The 20,792-nt window shown below is 38.7% G+C and overlaps 2 protein-coding genes across 3 annotated transcripts; both read right to left on the bottom strand.

Moving 5' to 3' along the window:
- Nucleotides 1-728: 728 nt before the first annotated feature.
- On the bottom strand, nt 729-11,691 carry efemp2a (EGF containing fibulin extracellular matrix protein 2a). Of its 2 annotated transcripts, XM_061048337.1 has the most exons (12): nt 11,525-11,691; nt 9,564-9,809; nt 7,207-7,473; nt 6,618-6,666; nt 6,296-6,481; nt 5,688-5,810; nt 5,451-5,567; nt 4,538-4,657; nt 4,299-4,418; nt 4,006-4,132; nt 3,349-3,544; nt 729-1,551 (listed from the first exon to the last, which is right to left on the bottom strand). In XM_061048337.1, the coding sequence occupies exons 3-12, from the start codon at nt 7,306-7,308 to the stop codon at nt 1,390-1,392; spliced, it is 1,302 nt and encodes a 433-aa protein (XP_060904320.1). In that variant the 5' UTR covers nt 7,309-7,473; nt 9,564-9,809; nt 11,525-11,691; the 3' UTR covers nt 729-1,389. The 2 variants fall into 2 exon arrangements, with proteins under 2 accessions (XP_060904320.1, XP_060904319.1); XM_061048336.1 differs by lacking the exon at nt 9,564-9,809.
- A 1,537-nt stretch (nt 11,692-13,228) lies between these two features.
- Nucleotides 13,229-18,461, bottom strand: fibpa (fibroblast growth factor (acidic) intracellular binding protein a). Its single transcript, XM_061048335.1, has 11 exons — nt 18,106-18,461; nt 17,891-17,975; nt 16,924-17,122; nt 16,644-16,770; nt 15,671-15,771; nt 15,304-15,437; nt 14,693-14,801; nt 14,500-14,563; nt 14,296-14,382; nt 14,084-14,181; nt 13,229-13,549 (listed from the first exon to the last, which is right to left on the bottom strand). Exons 2-11 carry the CDS (start codon nt 17,973-17,975, stop codon nt 13,480-13,482), a joined length of 1,074 nt encoding a protein of 357 aa, XP_060904318.1. The 5' UTR covers nt 18,106-18,461; the 3' UTR covers nt 13,229-13,479.
- Between the last annotated feature and the right edge of the window lie 2,331 nt (nt 18,462-20,792).

Raw genomic sequence — 20,792 nt, 5'->3', positions numbered from 1 at the left:
GGTTTCAGACTGTGATGAAGGGCATTGCAGGAAATGAGAATGATGATGAAGCTGTAGCTGTTAGCTGAAGATGATACAGAAAGGAGCAGATCTATTTTGTTAAGTTAGGGTGTGCTGGCTGTGTGGGTGCTGGAAAAGGGAGGCGGTTCTGGGATGCTGGAACTTAACAAATCACCATTTACACGACTTCATGTTTAAACCCCTCTCTTTTCTTACATAATATAGGAGAGGGAAACGGTCAGTGACAGTGGTTGGTCGACAGAGGACTCCATACATACAGTACATGCCTAACTGTAGACACAGATTGTATGTATGTTTCTTTTTGTATATCTAATTTTGTCTATGTGTGGTAATTAAGAATCTTTTTATGGATCAAGAGCACAATAATAAGAAAAAGATATTCAGAATTGTACAACACAATTCACAACATTTAATAAATGTTAAGGATACTCCTGGATAAAATGTATATGTTGACAGCATTGCAATCCTTATTTACTTCTTATTGTTTTTACCTTATAACCTTTTTTTTGTAATCATTATTTGTATTTTCACAAAATGTTTAAGAAGCATACCCTCACTTTAAAAGCACAACAAGCAAGTGTTTTGCATCTTTGAACTAATATACAAGCAGCAAATCGATTCTATATTGTCGAATTAACAGTTTAATTTCAAACAACAATGGAGTTCCAAGAGGGGGATACAGCATGACCCCAAAGAATGAACCTGTTAAGGTATATTGTTTTATTTGGGTTTCAGTCTTAAATCTTAAAAAAACAACACAATCAGCAATGTGACAAACCTACACAAGGCGGTGGTGGAGAGCTCAAACAAAGACGTGAAGGAGAAGCGTGGAGGCTGAGGTCTGATCAGAGTGGTTACTGTACAGGAAACCGGGCGGGGGGCATAGATAGAGCAGAACCAAAGAGAAGAGTGTAAACTGATGAAAGCAGATTAATGAAGTGACACTGGGCATGAATCACTCCACCTGAAGGCAGACATTAAAATGTGTAGAACAAATTTCATATCACCCAGAGCAGAGGAGAAGTGAAGACCATCCTATTTTATACACACTGACTCCAGAATGAAGCTGGCAGATAACAAAACACAACATCCTAATAAAATACTGACACATTAAACTCAAAGGAACACATTACAAACTGTTTTAAGGCTGTTTTTTCTTTCAATGTCTGTGCATTGACTGTGTGCATATTCTCTAACATAATATGATTGGCTGACAGAAAAGTGTGGCTTTCTTTGGTAATACAAAAAGCAATGAGTGTAACATCACAGTGCATTTTGTTTTAAAGCTTCATTTTCCTTTGTTTGCATCTTTGTTTCTCCCCAGCTCTCTCTGTCCCTGTGTCCCTCCACTCTTCTTCTTCTTCTTCTTTAAAAGGCGTACGGCCCAACATAGATGGAGAGTCTGAGGGCGGAGCTAGACTGGTAGCTGAGCAGAGGGTTAACTGACACCATCTCCAGGTCCAACGTGTACTCTCTGGGCCCGGACACGGCACGAGCCAGCACCAGCATGGCACTGATGTTATTGATTTGCTGGAAAAGGCAAAATAAATATTATTATACAAGTTTTTGAAGTCCCTGCAAACACAAGGAATTGCTTTTAGGAAATGTTAATTTCTCGTCTGCAGGTAGATGTGAGGATCAATGTCAAAGCTAATGCCAGTTGGCTTAGCACAAAAATGAGAAAAAGAAGAAAACTGCTAGCATGGACCTGTCAATAGGTATGAAAAATCGACCTACCAGCAACACAGGAGACAAACACAAAACATACATACATTTGTGTTCATTCAGGGTTGTTAGGATTAACTAGTTAACATCACTTTTTTACCGTTCCTTTTAGCTGTTTTCATTTGTTTTTTGATCCTTAAAGAGGATTTTTCTTTCCTTTTTCCTTGGATAAATTAATCTGATAACCTTCTGTCTATAAGGTCTTATTTCAAAATAAAAGCAGGGTTGAATTGAAGCAGCAAGTAAAGTACTCTCAGCTTAATACGGTACAAAAACTCAAAATAGAAACCTACCAATTTTTTTTTTTTAAAGTGAAATAATGGAATTTCAAACATGCGATAAAAAATTGGATTTATCACGATTTACTATCCAAATTCAGTGATTAATCGTGATTGAAATCATGTGACAGCCCTAGTTGTTTGACATTTAAAATGTAATGCCAGCCCTCCTCACCTGTAAATTCGCACCAAAATCTTTATATGTGCCAGCCTATCAAATAATGAAGTTATTTCTTTAACAAGACTCTGCATGATAAGAGTGCAGGTGAAAGTGTAACTAAACCTAGTTGTGGAAGTTAAGAAAGGGAAATGTCAAACAAATGCAGCCTAACACAGAAAAAGATACGTTCTAATGTAGTCAAGAGGGCTCTTACTTTTCAATCTTGATGAATCTTGTTTTCTGATATAGACATCTGAAATGTTTCAGTTTCATTTGGATATTTGGAGGTTGAAGTTAAACAGGTACTGCACACCTAAAAGTGAGTCCAAGCGGTAAACTAACTGATTTGATTGTACTGTGATAAACCACATCAACGATGGTGTTAATCTTTACATTTCTCTCCAGATATATGATGATCAGCACTTCATGTGTTTCAAGTAGCTCAGCACGCCATCTACTGGTTAAATGAAATGTACAAGGCAATGCTAAAATAGTGTCGAGTTTAGGCCTGTGTGTATCAGCCACTTGCCCGACAGAAGTATTTATAACATAATAAAAAATAGTTTAACTAGGTTACATCTTTGGGGAAAAGAATAGAATGCATAGAAAATGTATATATTTTTTTTTTATATTAAAGCATGAAAAGATGGATGACTTTATGATTTAAAGCTTTCTGTTGGGTAAAAATAATTCTGTTTGAAAAATAAAATAATTGCTCAATTTGACTGTTGACAAGAAGTGAGAGGGGGCAAACACGTGGTTAGTTTCTAAATTTTCAGAGCAGCTGAGCCATGAATGGTATTAAAATTGTAAATATGTTTCTAATGACTAACACAGTTATTTTAAACTTGTGTTTGGTTGTTTTTAGCAAAAGGACAACAGATACTAGTACCCTGCAGTACCCTGTGTTTGACAATAATAGATGCACTGATGTGGATAAGTTACATTTTAGGAAGATTTCAAGAAGCTTAAGTCGTTGATAAAGCACCATCACATGAATAATCCACAAACACCTGACAAACTTACCTGTGTATTTAAAAGACAGTATTTCTCTAAAGAGTTAATATAACCCCATCAGTGCACTTTAAACTGAAAAGACACACCTCAGTGTATTTACAGGTTTTGAGCAAACAATTATCGATGACACTCTGTAACGTTTCTTACTCTGATGTAGAAGTCTCCGTTGTCGTCACCCGAGCGGATGCGGAAGGTGTTGTAAGCTCCAGGAGAGACACTGGTGGCCTGAATCTGGAAGATGTCTGAGGGGACTGAGCGCTCAGAGGTGATGCTCATGTACCGGTGGACGATGGAGAATGGCAGCTCCCGACAGGCAGGTTTGTTAACTGGACACACACAGCGGCTGGACAGCAAAGAAAACAGACAGGGTCAACTTTGAATTTAAGAACAGAATAGTTTATGTTGTACAGGAAAAACAGAAAGCGCAGTTCATAAATCGTCCAGCAGAGGGAGTTCTATGACTGAGAGGAAAGTTCTAAAATGAAAACAAGAACTGAACAGTAGCCATTTTTTCCCCCATGTTTTTCTTAGACACATTTTATATCACCAAATCATGAGGGATTTGTTAGTAATCGCCCACACCTGTTACCAATCTAACACTAGTTCACAACTAGGATAGTTCTCTTATTGCACTGGAGCGTGCTCACAAGAAAAGTTGGACCAGTGTGTGGAAAAAGTAATGGGGGCTATCTTGCAGTCTGGGCCATAGTAAATAAAGAGGCTGATTATATTCTGAGCTGATGCCATATTTATGTAATTGGGAAAATGTGTGTGAAAGTTTTTATTTCACAAGGTGTCACTCACTTCTCAGACACTTGTACATAAGGATCCTGGCAGCGGTTTGCGTCCACACACTGGTACCGTCCGTGGATATTCACACAGGTCTGGGTGTCTGTGCACTGATGCTCGCCTGTTTCACATTCATTTATATCTGCAGGAGACAAACAGCTCATCATTTTGGATCAGACTGACCCAAGACAAGAATAGTGCTGTACTCAAAGACTGATTAAGTGTTGACTCAGAGCAGCATTTGTGACTCTGAGAGCACAGAGAGGTAGGTGTTAGATTTGGGAGAAAATGGAGGCGGACGTGCTAACCTTGGCAGAGTCTGGTGCCCAGCAGCTGGTATCCTTCAGGGCACACACACGAGAACTTCCCAGGCTCATTGACACACTGGTACTGGCACAGGTAGCTGGAGTAGCTGCACTCATCAATATCTGTCAATTGTTTTTAATTAAAGGTAGGAAAAAAAAAACTGAGAACATTTGCACCACAGAATTTTGCATATACTAATATACTAATTATTTTACACAGACAGACAGAGTGAGTCTCTTACCGTTACAAGCAAAGCCATCAGGCCCCAGCTCATAGCCCTGATCACAGCGACAGAGGAAGGTGCCATATGTGTTGTAACACCTTTGAGAGCAGGGGGCACCCATGTCACATTCATTCACATCTGAAACAAGGGAAAATAGAACGTTTTTTCTTTTTTTTTTAACTTTTAGTCGACAAGCTCATCCATCATACAGCTGCTGGATCAAGAATGTATGCTGAATGCAGAAATCAGAATGTTACTATGACAGAAGACATCCAACACTAGCACAACATTATCTGCCAAAGATGAAAAAGTTTTGGTTTCTTCCCATGTGTTTTTTCTCTCTCACTGGAGTTGTTCTATTTGGCAAAAGCTCTGTAACACCTGTGCACTAATTACAATATAGCACTACTGAATCACTATGTAATGAAAGTTTTCAGTTTGTTTGGTATGTTTCCAAGCCACTTTGAGTCAACCTATCATTGTTTTGTAGGAGATTTGAATGTGTTATGATCGTAGTTTTTAATCTACCCTCTGAAGCCTGAAGCCTGAAGCAGCTATGATGACCAAACTACAAAGATCTGGTGAGCTCACTTCCTCTTATTTTTTGTGGTTTACAAACTTGGAGTCTTCTTCTCTCACCAAAATGTAGTAGACTTTGCACAGCTCCCTCTGGAGCCACAAAAGGCTTTATACAACCTTATAGCACAGATGTAGTATTTTTTACTGACCTGTTGAAAGACTTTGATGTGTAAATTGTTGGAGTTGCTCTTAACGATTTTAAGGCACATTGTCAAAGGCTTTATTGTTTTAACTTGATAAAGCCAAGAAAGTTCTCCATTACAACATAACTTGAAGCTCTCTGACTAGTATGCACTCCTCAGTGACTGTGACAGTAAAGTCATATAACCAGGTGCAGAGAGGCGTCACTCACCAATGCAAGATCTGTTATTTCCTGCCAGCTGGAATCCAGGCTCGCACTGACAGGAGAAGGAGCCGGGCACATTGACGCAGCGATGTTGGCAGTACCTGTACCTGCACTCATCAATGTCTGAGAGAGAGAGAAATACAGTCAGAAGAGGGATATTCACATTCCTACAGGTTAATAAAGTCAGTTTTTATTATGGATTTGAAGCTAGCTATACTTAAAGGTTATATATGATAATCTCACCGATGCACTCTGTGCCGACCTTGCGATACCCATCAGGACACTGACAAGTGAAGGCACCCAGTGAGTTGATACACTGCTGACTGGGCTGGCAGTCATGTTCGTCTCGCTCACACTCATCAATGTCTGTTTTTGTGGGTGAAACAAGGGCACACAGTGTAAAAATTCATAATTCAGTAGGACAGGAAGTCAGTCACCCCCCCCCCCCCCCCCATTTGCCCCCAACAGCTGAAAAACATTTCATCATGTTGAATCATTTTTGCTGTTTCATGCAGGCCGCTTGGACACCTCACCGCCCTCCAGCGTGAGGAGGTTTCTCGACGCAAAACTGACTCTTAAAGCACAACAGCTGTTCTCGTGTTAGATCCTCCAAATTCCTACACCGTCTGCCTGCCCCCCTGCAGACTCATGCGCACTAACACCCACACAGACTGCACCAACACGCTGCCTCCAGTCCCAACACCTGCTTCAGCCACCTGTCCCTCACAATCTGAGGCCACAAACAATAAATGCACACACAATCACACACATGCACAAACTTTCTTAATGATCAGTCATCCTGTGGCCACCTGTCCACCTCAAACCATTAGATGTACAAACCAGACACCCACCCACACAGCTGTCTCCCTGGGGCTCGTATCCCAGGGGGCAGGGGTTGGACACAGTTGGCGTGATGGGGGGCTCCGGGGCTGGGATGACTGACGCAGAGCGGGGAAGGCACAGGTAGCCTCCATAGTGGTTGAAGCACTTCATTTCCCCTTTGCAGGCGTCTGGAATGGTCTCGCACTCATTTACGTCTGATGAGAGATGCAGTGATAAACCATAAGCTTCTAACTGTACTTTTAAGGAAGAAATCAAAGGCAGCAATATATCCAAGCTGTTCCAATACGTAGGTGTTGATATGGTATAAATGCATTTTAAAGAGTGCATTACCTTTGCAGTGCTCTGTATGAGGGTCCCAGTGATATCCATCTGTGCATTCCTGCAAAGAGCAGCACAGAGAGCGAAAGAGAGTGTGAGAAAATGATGGAAAGAAAGATGTGAACAGCCTTTCTGAGCCAAGCAGTTGCATAATATATTCATGATACATAATAAATCCTCAGTAGTGGGACATGAAAAAAGTAGTTTTCCCTCCGTTCATGTAGAAGTGCTCGGCCAAAAAGACAAGAGGTCTGCGGCTGTTAAAGGATTTGTGACATTTTAAACTGACGCTTGTAAGCCAAATGTCCCTTCAAAAACAACGAGTTTAAGGCCAGTGTTTGGAAAAAGGGTTATTATCATTCTTGGGGAAAATATATTACTGTTAGATGCATGGAAAGAAAAATAAGGCCAAGAGAAAAGTGAATTAAAAACTAAAATTACCCCCAACTAACTGTGTTAAAATGTTGGAAAAGGAAAAACTGCTGTGGAATATTAAACAAGAAGAAGAGAGAGTATTTAATAGAAATATTTCTACCTCAAACTGAGAGGTTTGATTAATAGTATGGAAAAGAAAAGATGCAAAAGATTTGGCCATTCTTACCGTGTAGGTGTCACTTTCTGTGGGCGGCTGTGAAATAGCACTGTGGAGGAGCGCAGACACACATATGCACACGGACAACATTGACACACAAGCTCCCTGCATACTAATGCACTAATTTGAGGAAGAGGGGACAGGAACACAGCATGCAGACACACACACACCCACACACACACACACACGCTCACAGCTATGAGACAGGTAGCAGCTGCTTTAAAGATGAGAGAGACCGCTGACTTTGTGATGTTTGGAGCAGCCGAGGTGTGTGATCTGTGTTTGAGAGGGATGGAAAGAAAAAGGCAAGGTGATATTAGAAAAACTCATAAAAGATTGTTCAATTCAGCCTTAAAACACACTAGTGCTGGGAGATGTTCCCACAGCTGAAATGGATAAATCAACTCCAAGCTCCAGAGCCAATTTTTAAGTAGTCAGTTAGAAAACAAACAGTTAGCTTCTTGGACCTGATTCACTGTTTGTCAACCAAACAGTCCCCTCTTGATCGCAGCGGGAATAACTGGAATGAGACCCTCTGCCAGGTAAGAACATAAACACTGTGACGTGCGCCATCCTTCTGCTCAAAATAACAAAGTCAACATCACAGAAATATTTTCTTATTAGCTACTCACAGAAAGCCCTCTGTGTCTGCAGACTGGCAGACTACAACTCACAGGAATGATCGTCTTGCTGAGTGCTGCCTCCAGAGGTTTGGTTTACTGTGTGTCAGAGCAGCTCTGTTAGGAGCACATAAATCCTGGCTATTACTTTAGAAACTTTAGAACAGCATCTCATGATCTGCTGCTTTAGTTTTTGAGATAAACTTTCAGTAAATTCATGTGTGACAAAGTGACCCCTTCTTTGGAAATGCTATGACATCACTCTGTAATGTAATCGGGTTTTTGACCTATTAGTGGTGAAAATCCATGCACATTCAATTAAGTAGGCCTTCTGAACTTTATAATCATTTATATATACTGCCCTTTTTTTTGAATATCTCAATTTTTTGGTTCTTTATACTTCCACCCCATGACATTTAGGAGATTCCAGTGTGAAATAAAATGTGCAAAATGTGAGATGAGCATTTACAGAAAGGCCCAGTATAGTTTTCAGGATGTTTTTGTCCTAGCACAATCTAGTCGACTACACTAACAAAGAGTTACTTGCTAATATCATAACACAATTAACACTATCCTCTGAATTATCCTGACTTTTTTCATCTAAGAACTCTTTCTCTACACCCACGGTCAACACAACCTCCTCAGCAAGCTAACACCTCATCAAGAAAGCCAACATTTTGTTATCAGTGGCGGTTTAGTTTAACCCAAGAAAGAAAAAGCTAAGAAAAAGCCTAAAAATCACTCAATTACATCAATTCAGTCACTCCTCCACACTCCTATCTTACACATTTGTTTGGGCCAACTAGCATGCTTGTAGTAAACTACAGTGGATAGGATGGATTTCTAGAATATGTAAGCCAAAATTGGATGCCACACAAAAAACAACAATATTAAGGCTAATTAGCATGCTTCTTTACCAATCACATAAACCACTTGCTAGCCTGCTGAGTAAGCAACCATGTGTTGCCAACACCAGCTTACAGTCTGGGCCACCAAAAACCATAAATAAGACATATTGAAATCCTTGCACTTACTTTGGATAATTAAGGTATATTTCTATTAACTTTAACTTATGTAAAGGATCTGAGTAGAATCCAGGAGCTAGTCTTTTCTACAATGCTCTGCACTGTGTCATGTATTTTGAGTAAGGTTTGTATTATATCATGTTTGCAGAGTTCTCAGATGGACTGGGCTTTTTCCCAGCAGCGACAAAACCATCCTTCATTTTATGTTCCTGGAGAGGAGCTATAAGTGTGTAAACTGAGTCTAAAAATAGAAAATCATCTATTCCAGCTCCAGCTAACCAAAATGTAGAAAAAAAAAAGCCAGGCAATTTGAAGGAGTGAAAAAAAAAAAGTCTGAGCAAGTTCTGTTTGCAATGAAGTGAACTTTTTTATATATACATGAGAGGAAAGTTATAATCACTGACTGTGTTCGTGCCTAGAAACACTGCAATGTAAACGCCATGGGCCACATTTGCAGGCATTGTTTATTGTTGTATTTCTTGTTGAGACAAACAGAAGGCCACAGGGTGATGTGGACACCTTAAAATACTGGATGGATGACATCACAGGCCACTCATGACCTCTGTGTGGTGAAAAGCAGCAAAACATGCCCTCACCCTGTAGACAGTAACACATACCACAGAGCAATCAGACGGCCATAGTACGTGACCTCTGTGAATTGGCCCAGTGGACACTTGCAACCATCAGGAATGCAACCCAAACCACCAAAAAACAAACTGACCATCGGTCGGGGTCCAGTCACTCACTGGGCACTGAGTGTGGGCAGAGGGGATGCATGGGTGTTGGCCTGGCGCTGCTGGAGATCAAGTGGCGGTGGACCTCTGGAATGCCCGTGGCGAGGATGTGGGCGCCAGTTCCCAGCTGGGATGCCCTGCCACGCCAGTGGATCCCAGAGTATCAGGTTCTGGGAAACCCCCCATGGATCACATAAGAGGAAAGCTGGTGCCAAACCTCCATCCGGCTGCAGCTGTATTAGCAGCATAAGTTGTAGCACTAGTTGAACTTCAAAATATGAGTGCTCTAACGCCTTTGTGATTATTATGTACAATACCTCTGATGATGAACAATAATATAATCTAATAATATATATTAATGTACTTCTATTAGGGCCTGGTCTTGTTGTCAGTAACAACAGGCTGACCTTTTCAAAAAATGTAATTCCCAGCATAATTCAACAAGCACATTGTCAGGCGGCTCATAAAAATGCCCACATTGGGACCAGGAAAAACCCACAGTTGGACCACACACACACACACACACACACACACATACAGGGTGTGTGTGGACGGTCATGTGTTGTAGTGTATACTGAGCGCGCGCGCTATGGTTCAGCTCGGCTATGCGTGGAGCAGCCTGAGAACATGGAGGCCATGCGTGCTCCAGCTGCGCTTTGTTACCACAGTGGCAGTGAACCTGCAAGTCCACACTGAGGGGGGCGACATCCCTTACACAGCCTCTCTCCTGTGCTGAGAAACTCTGTGCATCACAGTCAGAGATACACGGAGGCCTGCAGGAGATTCACACACTGTAACAAGTCTCTCTTGAGCCGTTATTTTCTCCCAGAGGTGATTCTGCTCTGCCTCACCGTGTAAGGAGTTTGTAAAGGCTGTGATGTATAAGTATGCACACAATGTGGCATGAGATGATGTGCTGCTCTCAGGGGAACACAGCCTCCCTGTTGCCATTATGATCCCACCTGACTCATTACAGTGAGCTGTCACATGTTAGGAGCACAATGATAAAACACTGTCAGATAGTGTAAAGACAGCATCCTTCACCGTTTCTGATTCTTTTTAACTTTAACTTTGTTGTCCTTTGCAGGAATTTGGTCTTGTACAACACAGAAAAACATGAATGCATCAAGGGAACTTAGAGCACTTCAAGCCAACGCAAAACCAGCATCAGTTGAACAGTGAATCATCATGTTAATGTCAACAGTTTGTTGGCCTGGGAGATAAAACCAAATGTTCCATTTCTCGTTGGTTATCATAATCTTTGTCCAGTAAAGGAACTCAAACTTTTCATACAAAGTATGTAGAGGACACAGTAAAATGACTAAAGCATTAGAAGTTGCTCTCTTCCATTAGTTTTTTTGTAGATCAAGTAGTTTAATACCAATCATCTTACCTGAATACTTTCCTGTATGTTGCAACTTGCTACCACCTTGAGAAATGACCAAACCCTGGTTAAACTGGTTTTGAGAGTTTCGAGCTGGCACCTGTTTCTCTTACTTAAAATTATAACTTATAAACTGTCTTGCTGTAATTCACCCCGCAGTCAGAAAGTCCCCCTGACTCTAACTAGTGTACAAAAGGGATGAGATGGAAGAATTGTTACATACTGTACAATAATAATATATACCCTGTGACTCACTGCTTCTCTTCCTGTCTACCCCCCTATTACAGTCTGGAACACAAAGCCAAGAAGCAAACTGCACAGACCGTTGGCCACATTATCTTGGCTCTAGTGAGGAGCCAAGTGTAGCTGAGAGAGCAGAGCAGTGTTGCAGCTGTGACGTGTAAGGCCTGTACTAGAAAAGTGGGTAAGAGGTACAGCTCTCACCTTATTTACGTTCTTCCTAAACATCTCACCGACAGGATAATTCACCCACTAGTTTTCTGTTTGACACAAATCTCTTCTAACATGGATGTCAGACATTAGACAAACACAAGGAAAACTCACAGATGAATCTTTCCGGATGGAAAGTCTGTCTCCCTCTGTGTGCCGGTGTGTAGTGCTGCTGGCGGTGGTCGTCCCGTACAGAAGTGGTCCCTTCAACTCCTGCCTGTGTGACCCTGAGAGAGTGAGTGGGGAGACCGACAGCTGGAGCAGCTGAACACATGTAAAGAAGGAAGGGAGAGAGAGAGAGAGACGGAAAGAGGGAGGAGAGAGGGACAGCCCATCTTACCCCCCCTCTTCTCCCCTCTGGCCCCCTGCACTGCCATCCTCCGCTCTCCAAACCCCCACTCCCTGACCCCCCAGGATGCAAATTCCTGGTCTGCGGGCAAAATACCAAAATTCCAAATCTGTTCAAATCGTAGGCGCAACAACTCACGGATTGACACTCTTGCGCCCCCCATCTTCTTACAAAAAGACCCCTCTCAAAAGTCCCACAACACACCTGGTTTCATTTAAACTAAACCCCCGCAAAAGCCCCAAGCTCTCACCCTTTCCTCCCTCCTTTTTCCCCACTTACCCCCCATGTATCTTTACTTAACTCCTCCATCTCTTCCTTTTTTTTTTCTCCATACAGCAGCTAAAGCCTGCTCTTCTTTAATCTGACATGCAGGATATTTATAGCGCCCCTCCATCTATACTTACCTCTCCCATGTTTTCCCTTTACCCCCCCTTGAAGTTCCTTAAAGCGACAAAAGCCCTCACTCTGGTCCAATCTGACATGCAGGGTATTTATAGCCGGGAAGAGAAGTTAATGGAATGTGGACAAAAATAAGAGGGTGGAAGACCGAGCAAGAGAGAGCATTAGGAAAATGTGTCATCTTATTTCGCAGAAAAAAGTGGTGGCACTTTCTAGGACGAAATACAGAAAATATACTGTCATAATCCCCAACCTGCGTAACATCTTTTTTGCCCTGTTTGTACATGACTAATCCATTACTCCACGTAGAATCATTTCCTGCAGTATTTTCTCTTGCAAAACTTTCAGTCTGTTATGTTGCAAACTGATTAAGATGTTGCTTAACTCACGCTATTCTTTATTAGTTTAAGTCTGACTCAACAAAAAAAATCAAACCTTCAGGTCACCCTTACCAAGAAAATAAATTAAATGAGCAGTAATATAATCGAAGGATTCATTCCAAAATATAACGCCCATTGCACAATGCCTGTGTTAAATTTGACTACTGTATATTCTTTAACAGACATACTAACCTTGGACCTGCAATCATTCTATTTTTAAAATGCCGGGAGCAATAACTTTACTCTTCTTCTGTTTGTGTTTAAAAACCTTTTCTTAGCCCGAGATTGTTTATTTGTCCTGTCTTCTGGGTGGTGACAGCTGTCATTACGGGGGATGTTGTTAAAAAAAAATCACACAGATGACCCCCTGGCTGGACCAACTGTGCCCCCCTGGTTGGTCTCTTATCCCCATGACCACACACAGGCGCTTAAAAAACACAACATGGTATATAATGATTGACATGATGACATGATGAGTGCTGGGGGCTTAAGAAATTTTGTGATTTGCTTCACTTAAGCAGTCTGACTTATATCTTCTTTGTCTTTGTCTCTAATCCCTGACCAGCAATAAAATAAATCAGTCAATTCTGCCCCTGGAGCGGGTGTATGACAAAGTCTCTGACTCAACAGATTAAATGTTTACTTAAAATTGGACCAAATTGTACAAGAGAACATAAAACAGATTCACAATTTGATGAAAACATGATCATTTTATTTACAACCCAAATACACAGACACTGTGGGGACACAAGGCTGCAAACAGAGTGGCTGAAAACAATAATGGAGGTTGAAAAGCAGAATGAATTACTGCTGTACAAACGAATCAAGGAAAGCACAAACTGAAGGGCTAAGATAACGGCTTCAGCACGGGAACGGACAGGGAAAAAAACAAGGGAAGAGTTGGAAGAAGAGAGGAGTGCGCCGCTCAGAAAAAAAATGCTTCAGTCGTGATACATTTTGAAGATACAGCTTTTGATGACGCCCATGTATCTGTCCCACACAACCTGATGTCTGAGGGGCACAAAAACAGAGACAGAAAGAGAGAAAACTGTAAGTGAATGGAGCACAGGGGTGCTGTAAGTCTCATGACAAACTGTAATTGTGAAATCTGGGTGAAGAGAGTAAATGAGGCAATCTTTGTCTGCTCGAAGTAATGAGGGGGGTGGGGGTCTATGATTCTTTTTATGAATATCTCTTTGTTAAGCACGTAGTGGTGCAGGGCTGTGTAAACCCTTAACGACATTCCTGAGTGTTTGCATGAGAAACAAGGTAACTACAGTTTAAGAAATCAGGGCCGAGATAGGGTGACACCCACTGGCAGAACAAGGATGTCAATATAAAGGAGGATTTTAAACTTACTACTTAATGCCTCAGCACTGTTTAACGACTGCCAAAGTGAGTATCATTATTCATTTATTGCAAAGCACTCTCAGAATCATGACTATTTTTTTTAGCATAGGTTGTCCCCCTTTGGAATTTAAAGCACTGGAAGGGTCGTGCCAAACACTGCCTGTAAAGCTTGAGAATAAAAGCACATGTACTCACTTGAAAGTGTCGAGTATGTGAGCAGAGTTAGTGTAGTGGGTTAGGTAGAGCCTCATGTCCGCAGCTGTCCATCGGTCTGAACGACACGGCTCAATAAACTGGGGGAGAAAAGGAGGGGGTGTTACATCACACTGTCTCAAAGGCAGCCCTTAAAGCTGGTTCTGGTCTAAAGAAAACCCTTGAATGGTTTGTATTTTGCTGTAAGTGCACACCTTCTCCACCAGATCGATGAAGAAATCACGGACATCTTTTGTGTTTGTTAACTTAGCGGCGATGTTGACAAGCCCTCTGGAAAGATTCTACAAAAAAACAAAAAAATGATGACATTAAAAATATATTCATAATAGTTTTCTTTCATTGCGTGAGAATTACCGCACATTACATTTAGGATTTATTGTGGGTGTGATGTTTCTCACCTTGAAATTAGCCTCCATCTCATTAAAAGCTTTAGTTTTCCCTCTGAGAGCTGTACAGACCAGACTGAACAGAGAGCATAGAATGAAAAATGAGAACGTATACATAGGACAGTGTGGAAAATATTTGAATCCAAAGCCAGCATGCTTCTAAGTAGTCAGCAAAAATGTGTACGTTTGTCTTTTTTTCCGTTACCTTTTGTGTTGATCCAACAGATCTTTGTCAGTGATTAAAATCTTCAGCTCTTTCAGCTCCTGTAAAAACTCTTTATCTAGATCCACATCCATGTCCTCCACCATGTGATCTTCAAAGTAAGAAATGTTCAAATGAGTGAAATAATTTGTTCTTCTTTTTACTTTTAACACTGCTTGTTATTTCTTTACCCATTATCCTAAAGTTATATCATAACCCAGACTCTTCCTAACACACAAACATTTTTCAATTTGATAATTAGCTACGTACAAATTCCTCTTTATTCTAATGAGGATTTGCAAAACCTGAAGGACCTCTGGTGGTCACAGAGCTTCACTGTAGGGGGAACTGCTCCAAATGTTTCTTCTTCATAAAAGCCAACACACACAGCGAGCTTCTTAGTCTTGTGTAAAACATTCTTAGAAAGCCCTTTTTAGAATGTGTTCTTCTTGGATTGCACAACGAGGTTTTACCGCACAGCAGGCCTCAAACAGAAACAGATTAAGGTGGCTCCAGCTGATTAATATATTTGTGTTATAAATGATTGAAAATGTCATACATGAGCCTTCAAAAATAGTAGCAAACAGCCAAAATAAACATTGAAAACGGCTCACCAACAGCCCCCACAGTCCAGTTGTTGATAAGCTGTCCAGCACAGAACGCAAAGTCCTGGAAAGTGAGATATTGCAGCTTTCTTTTCCCCGTCTCAAAGCGATTGTTGGCAAAGAAAACAATGGCAGCATAATCCCTGAAACAATATAAGGAGGTGTCATACAAGTTAATAAAAAAAAACAGAGAACTTTGTTATTAGTAGTTTGAACATACTTAATACTGGCCTTATGCATGTGATGTTCTGTTCAAGTAAGCTAACAGTACAAAACAATGGACTAACTTGAAAAAAATCGAAATCTTTAAAGTGACCAAAATGCTTTGGAAAAGAAAATGTAGTAAGGCTTGATCTCAATTCCTCTCACTTATTACCTCCCAAGCTTGTCAGAGAGAAGAAAATGCTGTCGTATGTTCTCCACCAGGGGTCCCTTCAGCTCTTCCACAACTTTGAAAACACGTTTGAAGTTGTCGAACTGAAATCAAACAGCAAAAAGATTTTACTACATTTCAAACAATGGGACATAATCAAACCTGTAATGTGCTTGCCTTAGCAGTAATGAACTGTACCCACTGCTTGAAAAATATTAGACAGTAAAACACCTTCAAAGAAAATGTTATTTATTTAATTAAGACAGTACACATTAATCAACATATCAGCAAATAGCATCTATGTAAATGTGCCAGAATTAGCACAAAAGTTAAATTTCATCCGTAGTTCTAAGGCAGGTACTTACAAAAAACATCAATCAAAATTTACAATAACAGGACACCTCAAAGGACAGTCTGCAGAACATCCATACAAAACAACTCACAGACAAAAAACTAATTGGACACATTTGTCACATAAGAAATAACAGAGCCCACATACAATAAGCTAATTCAAATTGCAGGTTGAGCCAGAAGCCCCCGGGAACGGGCACCAGAAGGGGAGGACAGATATTATATACAAGTACATGACTGATGTGTTTTTAACCGATGATTAAGTTTTATCTTGAAGGTTAAGTTGTTCTCCCCATCCCTGATATTTGAACGTAATTTGTTCCAGGAATGTGTGCCTCTAACAGACACCACTTTTTGACTAAATTCAGTTCTGGTTTTGTGCTCTGGTATTTATCCTTTTGTTTCATTTGAGACAATGCTCCAAGTGTAAGGACTCAGTTTTTCACTAAAACTCAGAAATGAATTAAGAAGCTACAATGAAGTTAATGAGGGCACCCAAACAATAGCCAGCATACAACTAAAAGTAAGACAGGTATCAGAAACAAAAGTAGTTGGTTTAGTAATAAAAATGTAGTATTTTTCAACATCAGATAAACAGTTAGTGTGCGGTTCAGAATGCATTTACCTGCCGTCTGCAGCTCTTCAGTGTCACACTTGTCTTGGCACTGATATCGTCCAAGTCTTTCTTGGTTCCTTTGGAGAGTTTCTTTCCCAGGACCTCGCGGACAAATGCGTCATCAAAGGCATAGTATCTGAAAAAAGAATCAAAGATTTTTTTTAAAAAGAGAAGAAACTTGTTTAGAAGACTTTCTAAATGTATTTAAACTCGACATGTCATTGTATCAGTTCAAAGAGGAGGCACCTGCAAATCAGACACACAATCAAAGAGAGCATCATTACATCACCTCTCTATGAGAACGGCTTGTCGGTGAGGTGTGATCTGGAACAGCAGTTGATTGGCTAGTTTTGCTGGACTGTGCAGCAAACGCTCACACATCTGGAAAGTCCTGTACTGGTCCATAGTGTCGCTCAGCAGAACATCTGCGCTTGCCTCACACTCCTCCATCACGCCTCCTTCCATTCGTACCTTCACAGCATCATTCACTGTTGGATTAATACACATGCTTAGATCACAAGTCCTGGCTATCAAATGATGGCTGAAGTTCTGTCGTCATATTGCTTTCTAGTTTTTGTTGTACAAATGTGTACTGCATCTGGATTATTACTCCTCGATTGATTACAGTATAGTATGCCGGCTGTTGATGTGAATGCAGCAGTTAGTTATTTAGTATTGGTCAGATTTTTCCCGTGAAGCCTTTCACACTGGGGCACTGGTGGGCCCATATTCTTGGTGTTAAATACAGTTTTTCTTTTTAACTTTTTTAAGCAAAAGTGGGAAAAAATTGTGCAAGACAACACAAAACTAAGCAAAAAAAAAAATAAACATTGTGATGGGGGGGGACAGTAAAGACGGTTGCAAGATCGACAGACACGATCGAGCAGGAGATTACAAATTTACGAGGACAAAGCTAACAAACAAAGAAACAAATAAAATTGAGGGAGATAAATAAGAAATATCAACATAAAGAAGAAAGTACAAAAAGAAAGAGGAGAAAACACAAGTTTTATTTGGTTGGTTTGAGAGTGAGGAGCAAGACAAGTGTGTGTATGTGTGTGTGTAAAGATGTATTAATGTATTAGTATTAAAAGGTAAATGACACAATCGTAGTTTTATTGAAATAAACTTGACGGTAGAGATTTGTGTGAGGTTTTTTTTTTAAACCACTCACTATATGTGTATTTTCGTTAAGCCACTAAACCAGGACTCAACAGAAGGTGCCCGGTCCCATTATTGAACCGTGAGACTAATACCTGTGTATCCATCCAACCATAGCTGGTAAACCTCTTCATCCATGATAGTAGTATTACCCACGAAAACATCCAGCTCCACTGCCATCTGCAAGGAAACAACGAGGGTGGAAGAAACAGCAAGCAGGTAAAGATATGTTTAGTATTCGTTTGAGAAGAATCGACATGTCAGATTATTTTAATCACATTAAAAGTGCTATCTTAAACACACAGCCTACCTTCTTTGGTTTGGTCTTAACCAGTTGCAAACACCAATATGCGCTAAATCCTCAAAAGTTTATTTTCTACTTTGTATTTGTTGAACCTTCATTTCCTTCCCATGTCGTCTTTATTCGCTTCACCATTAAAGGTTAGCTTCATGTGCTAACCACGTCTCAAAGTCAGCACCGTGAGCAGCGACAAGAATGACAAACAGACAACACTACGTTCAGTTAAAACTAAGTTAACATGACTGCACAGATGGGCTAAAAATGTATTTAAGACACGATCATCTATCAAACGGTTAACAGTCTGTATTACAGTTATCGGTAAGCATTGTCAACAACAGCAGGCACAGCTCAAGAACTTCCGGGTTTGTTACGTCATCGGAAAAACCTTTTTTTACACGCACAGCTGAAAAGCTCGTTGTGTTTAATGCCGCTTACATAAACAACACGAAACATGGAGACACATGAACTGCTTCGAATTAAAGAAATCTGAAATACCTCATTATCACATTTGTATGGAAGCCCATTTCCGCCAGTTAAAAAAATAGAAATGAAGATAATAAAGTCATAATTATGAGATAAAAAGGGGAAATTATGATATATAAAGTCATAATAATGAGATATAAATTCATAATAATGAGATAAAAGTGGAAATTATGAAATATAAAGTCATAATAATGAGATATAAAGTCAAAATTATGAGATATAAAGTCATAATAATGAGATATAAAGTCATAATAATGAGATAAAAAGTGGAAATTATGATATATAAAGTCATAATAATGAGATATAAAGTCATAATAATGAGATATAAAGTCATAATAATGAGATAAAAAGTGGAAATTATGATATATAAAGTCATAATAATGAGATATAAAGTCATAATAATGAGATAAAAAGTGGAAATTATGAAATATAAAGTCATAATAATGAGATATAAAGTCAAAATTATGAGATATAAAGTCATAATAATTAGATAAAAAGTGGAAATTATGAGATATAAAGTCATAATTATGAAATATAAAGTCAAAATTATGAGATATAAAGTCATAATTATGAGCTATAAAGTCATAATAATGAGATATAAAGTCATAATAATGAGATAAAAGTGGAAATTATGAAATATAAAGTCATAATAATGAGATATAAAGTCAAAATTATGAGATATAAAGTCATAATAATGAGATATAAAGTCATAATAATGAGATATAAAGTCATAATAATGAGATAAAAAGTGGAAATTATGATATATAAAGTCATAATAATGAGATATAAAGTCATAATAATGAGATATAAAGTCATAATAATGAGATAAAAAGTGGAAATTATGATATATAAAGTCATAATAATGAGATATAAAGTCATAATAATGAGATAAAAAGTGGAAATTATGAAATATAAAGTCATAATAATGAGATATAAAGTCAAAATTATGAGATATAAAGTCATAATTATGAAATATAAAGTCAAAATTATGAGATATAAAGTCATAATTATGAGCTATAAAGTCATAATAATGAGATAATAAAGTCATAATAATGAGATATAAAGTCATAATAATGAGATAAAAAGTGGAAATTATGAAATATAAAGTCATAATAATGAGATATAAAGTCATAATTATGAAATATAAAGTCAAAATTATGAGATATAAAGTCATAATTATGAAATATAAAGTCAAAATTATGAGATAAAAAGTGGAAATTATGAGATATAAAGTCATAATAATGAGATAAAAAGTCAAAATGATGAGATAATAAAGTCATAATAATGAGATAAAAAGTGGAAATTATGAGATATAAAGTCATAATTATGAAATATAAAGTCAGAATTATGAGATATAAAGTCATAATTATGAAATTTAAAGTCATAATTATGAGATAAAAAGTAGAAATTATGAGATATAAAGTCATAATAATGAGATAAAAAGTCAAAATTATGAGATATAAAGTCATAATTATGAGATATAAAGTCATAATTATGAAATTTAAAGTCATAATTATGAGATAAAAAATAGAAATTATGTGATATAAAGTCATAATTATGAGATAAGTCAAAATAATGAGATAAAATTATGAGACTTTATTATTTTCATTTTTATTTTTTTTACTGGCGGAAATGGGCTTCCATACGTTTGTCTATTTTATGTATTGTAGACTATTTAAGTGGCCTATCTTAAGTATCATAAGTAGGCTATATCTTTGCACACCTCTGTGTAAGGTAAGATATTTTTTATTGTGATCCCCATAACGTTTAATAGTTAATAAAATCATAATAATCAGGCTATGATGTCTTTACTCAAATGTTTATAGCCATGTTGGTCAAGTTCCTACAGAACAGAGAAATTATCTAACATAGGCTAAAACAGTTTATATTTTGCAACTATTAAAGACGGAGTGTAGCCTATAATGAACCAAAACCTGCATTCATATTGCGTTGCTTGTGTTAAATGCAAACTAGGATGAACTTTGATCATCCTTAAACAACATGCCTAAACTGGGTGTTAGATATTAAGAGAAAGCAATTCATTATAATTTAAAATGTATGTTTTATTCCAGTAGCATATAGGCCTACACATAGGGGGGAAATAGCAGTGCAGCTTGTAAAATATTTACAGTCTAAAACAGTCTTAATGGACACATTTTCTATGTCTGTTTATGAAGTAAGCCTAATCCATAACATTGAGTTATATATCACTT

Source organism: Labrus mixtus, chromosome 10 (assembly GCF_963584025.1).
Source record: "Labrus mixtus chromosome 10, fLabMix1.1, whole genome shotgun sequence".
NCBI lineage: Eukaryota > Metazoa > Chordata > Actinopteri > Labriformes > Labridae > Labrus > Labrus mixtus.
This window is presented reverse-complemented; position numbering and strand designations above follow the sequence as displayed.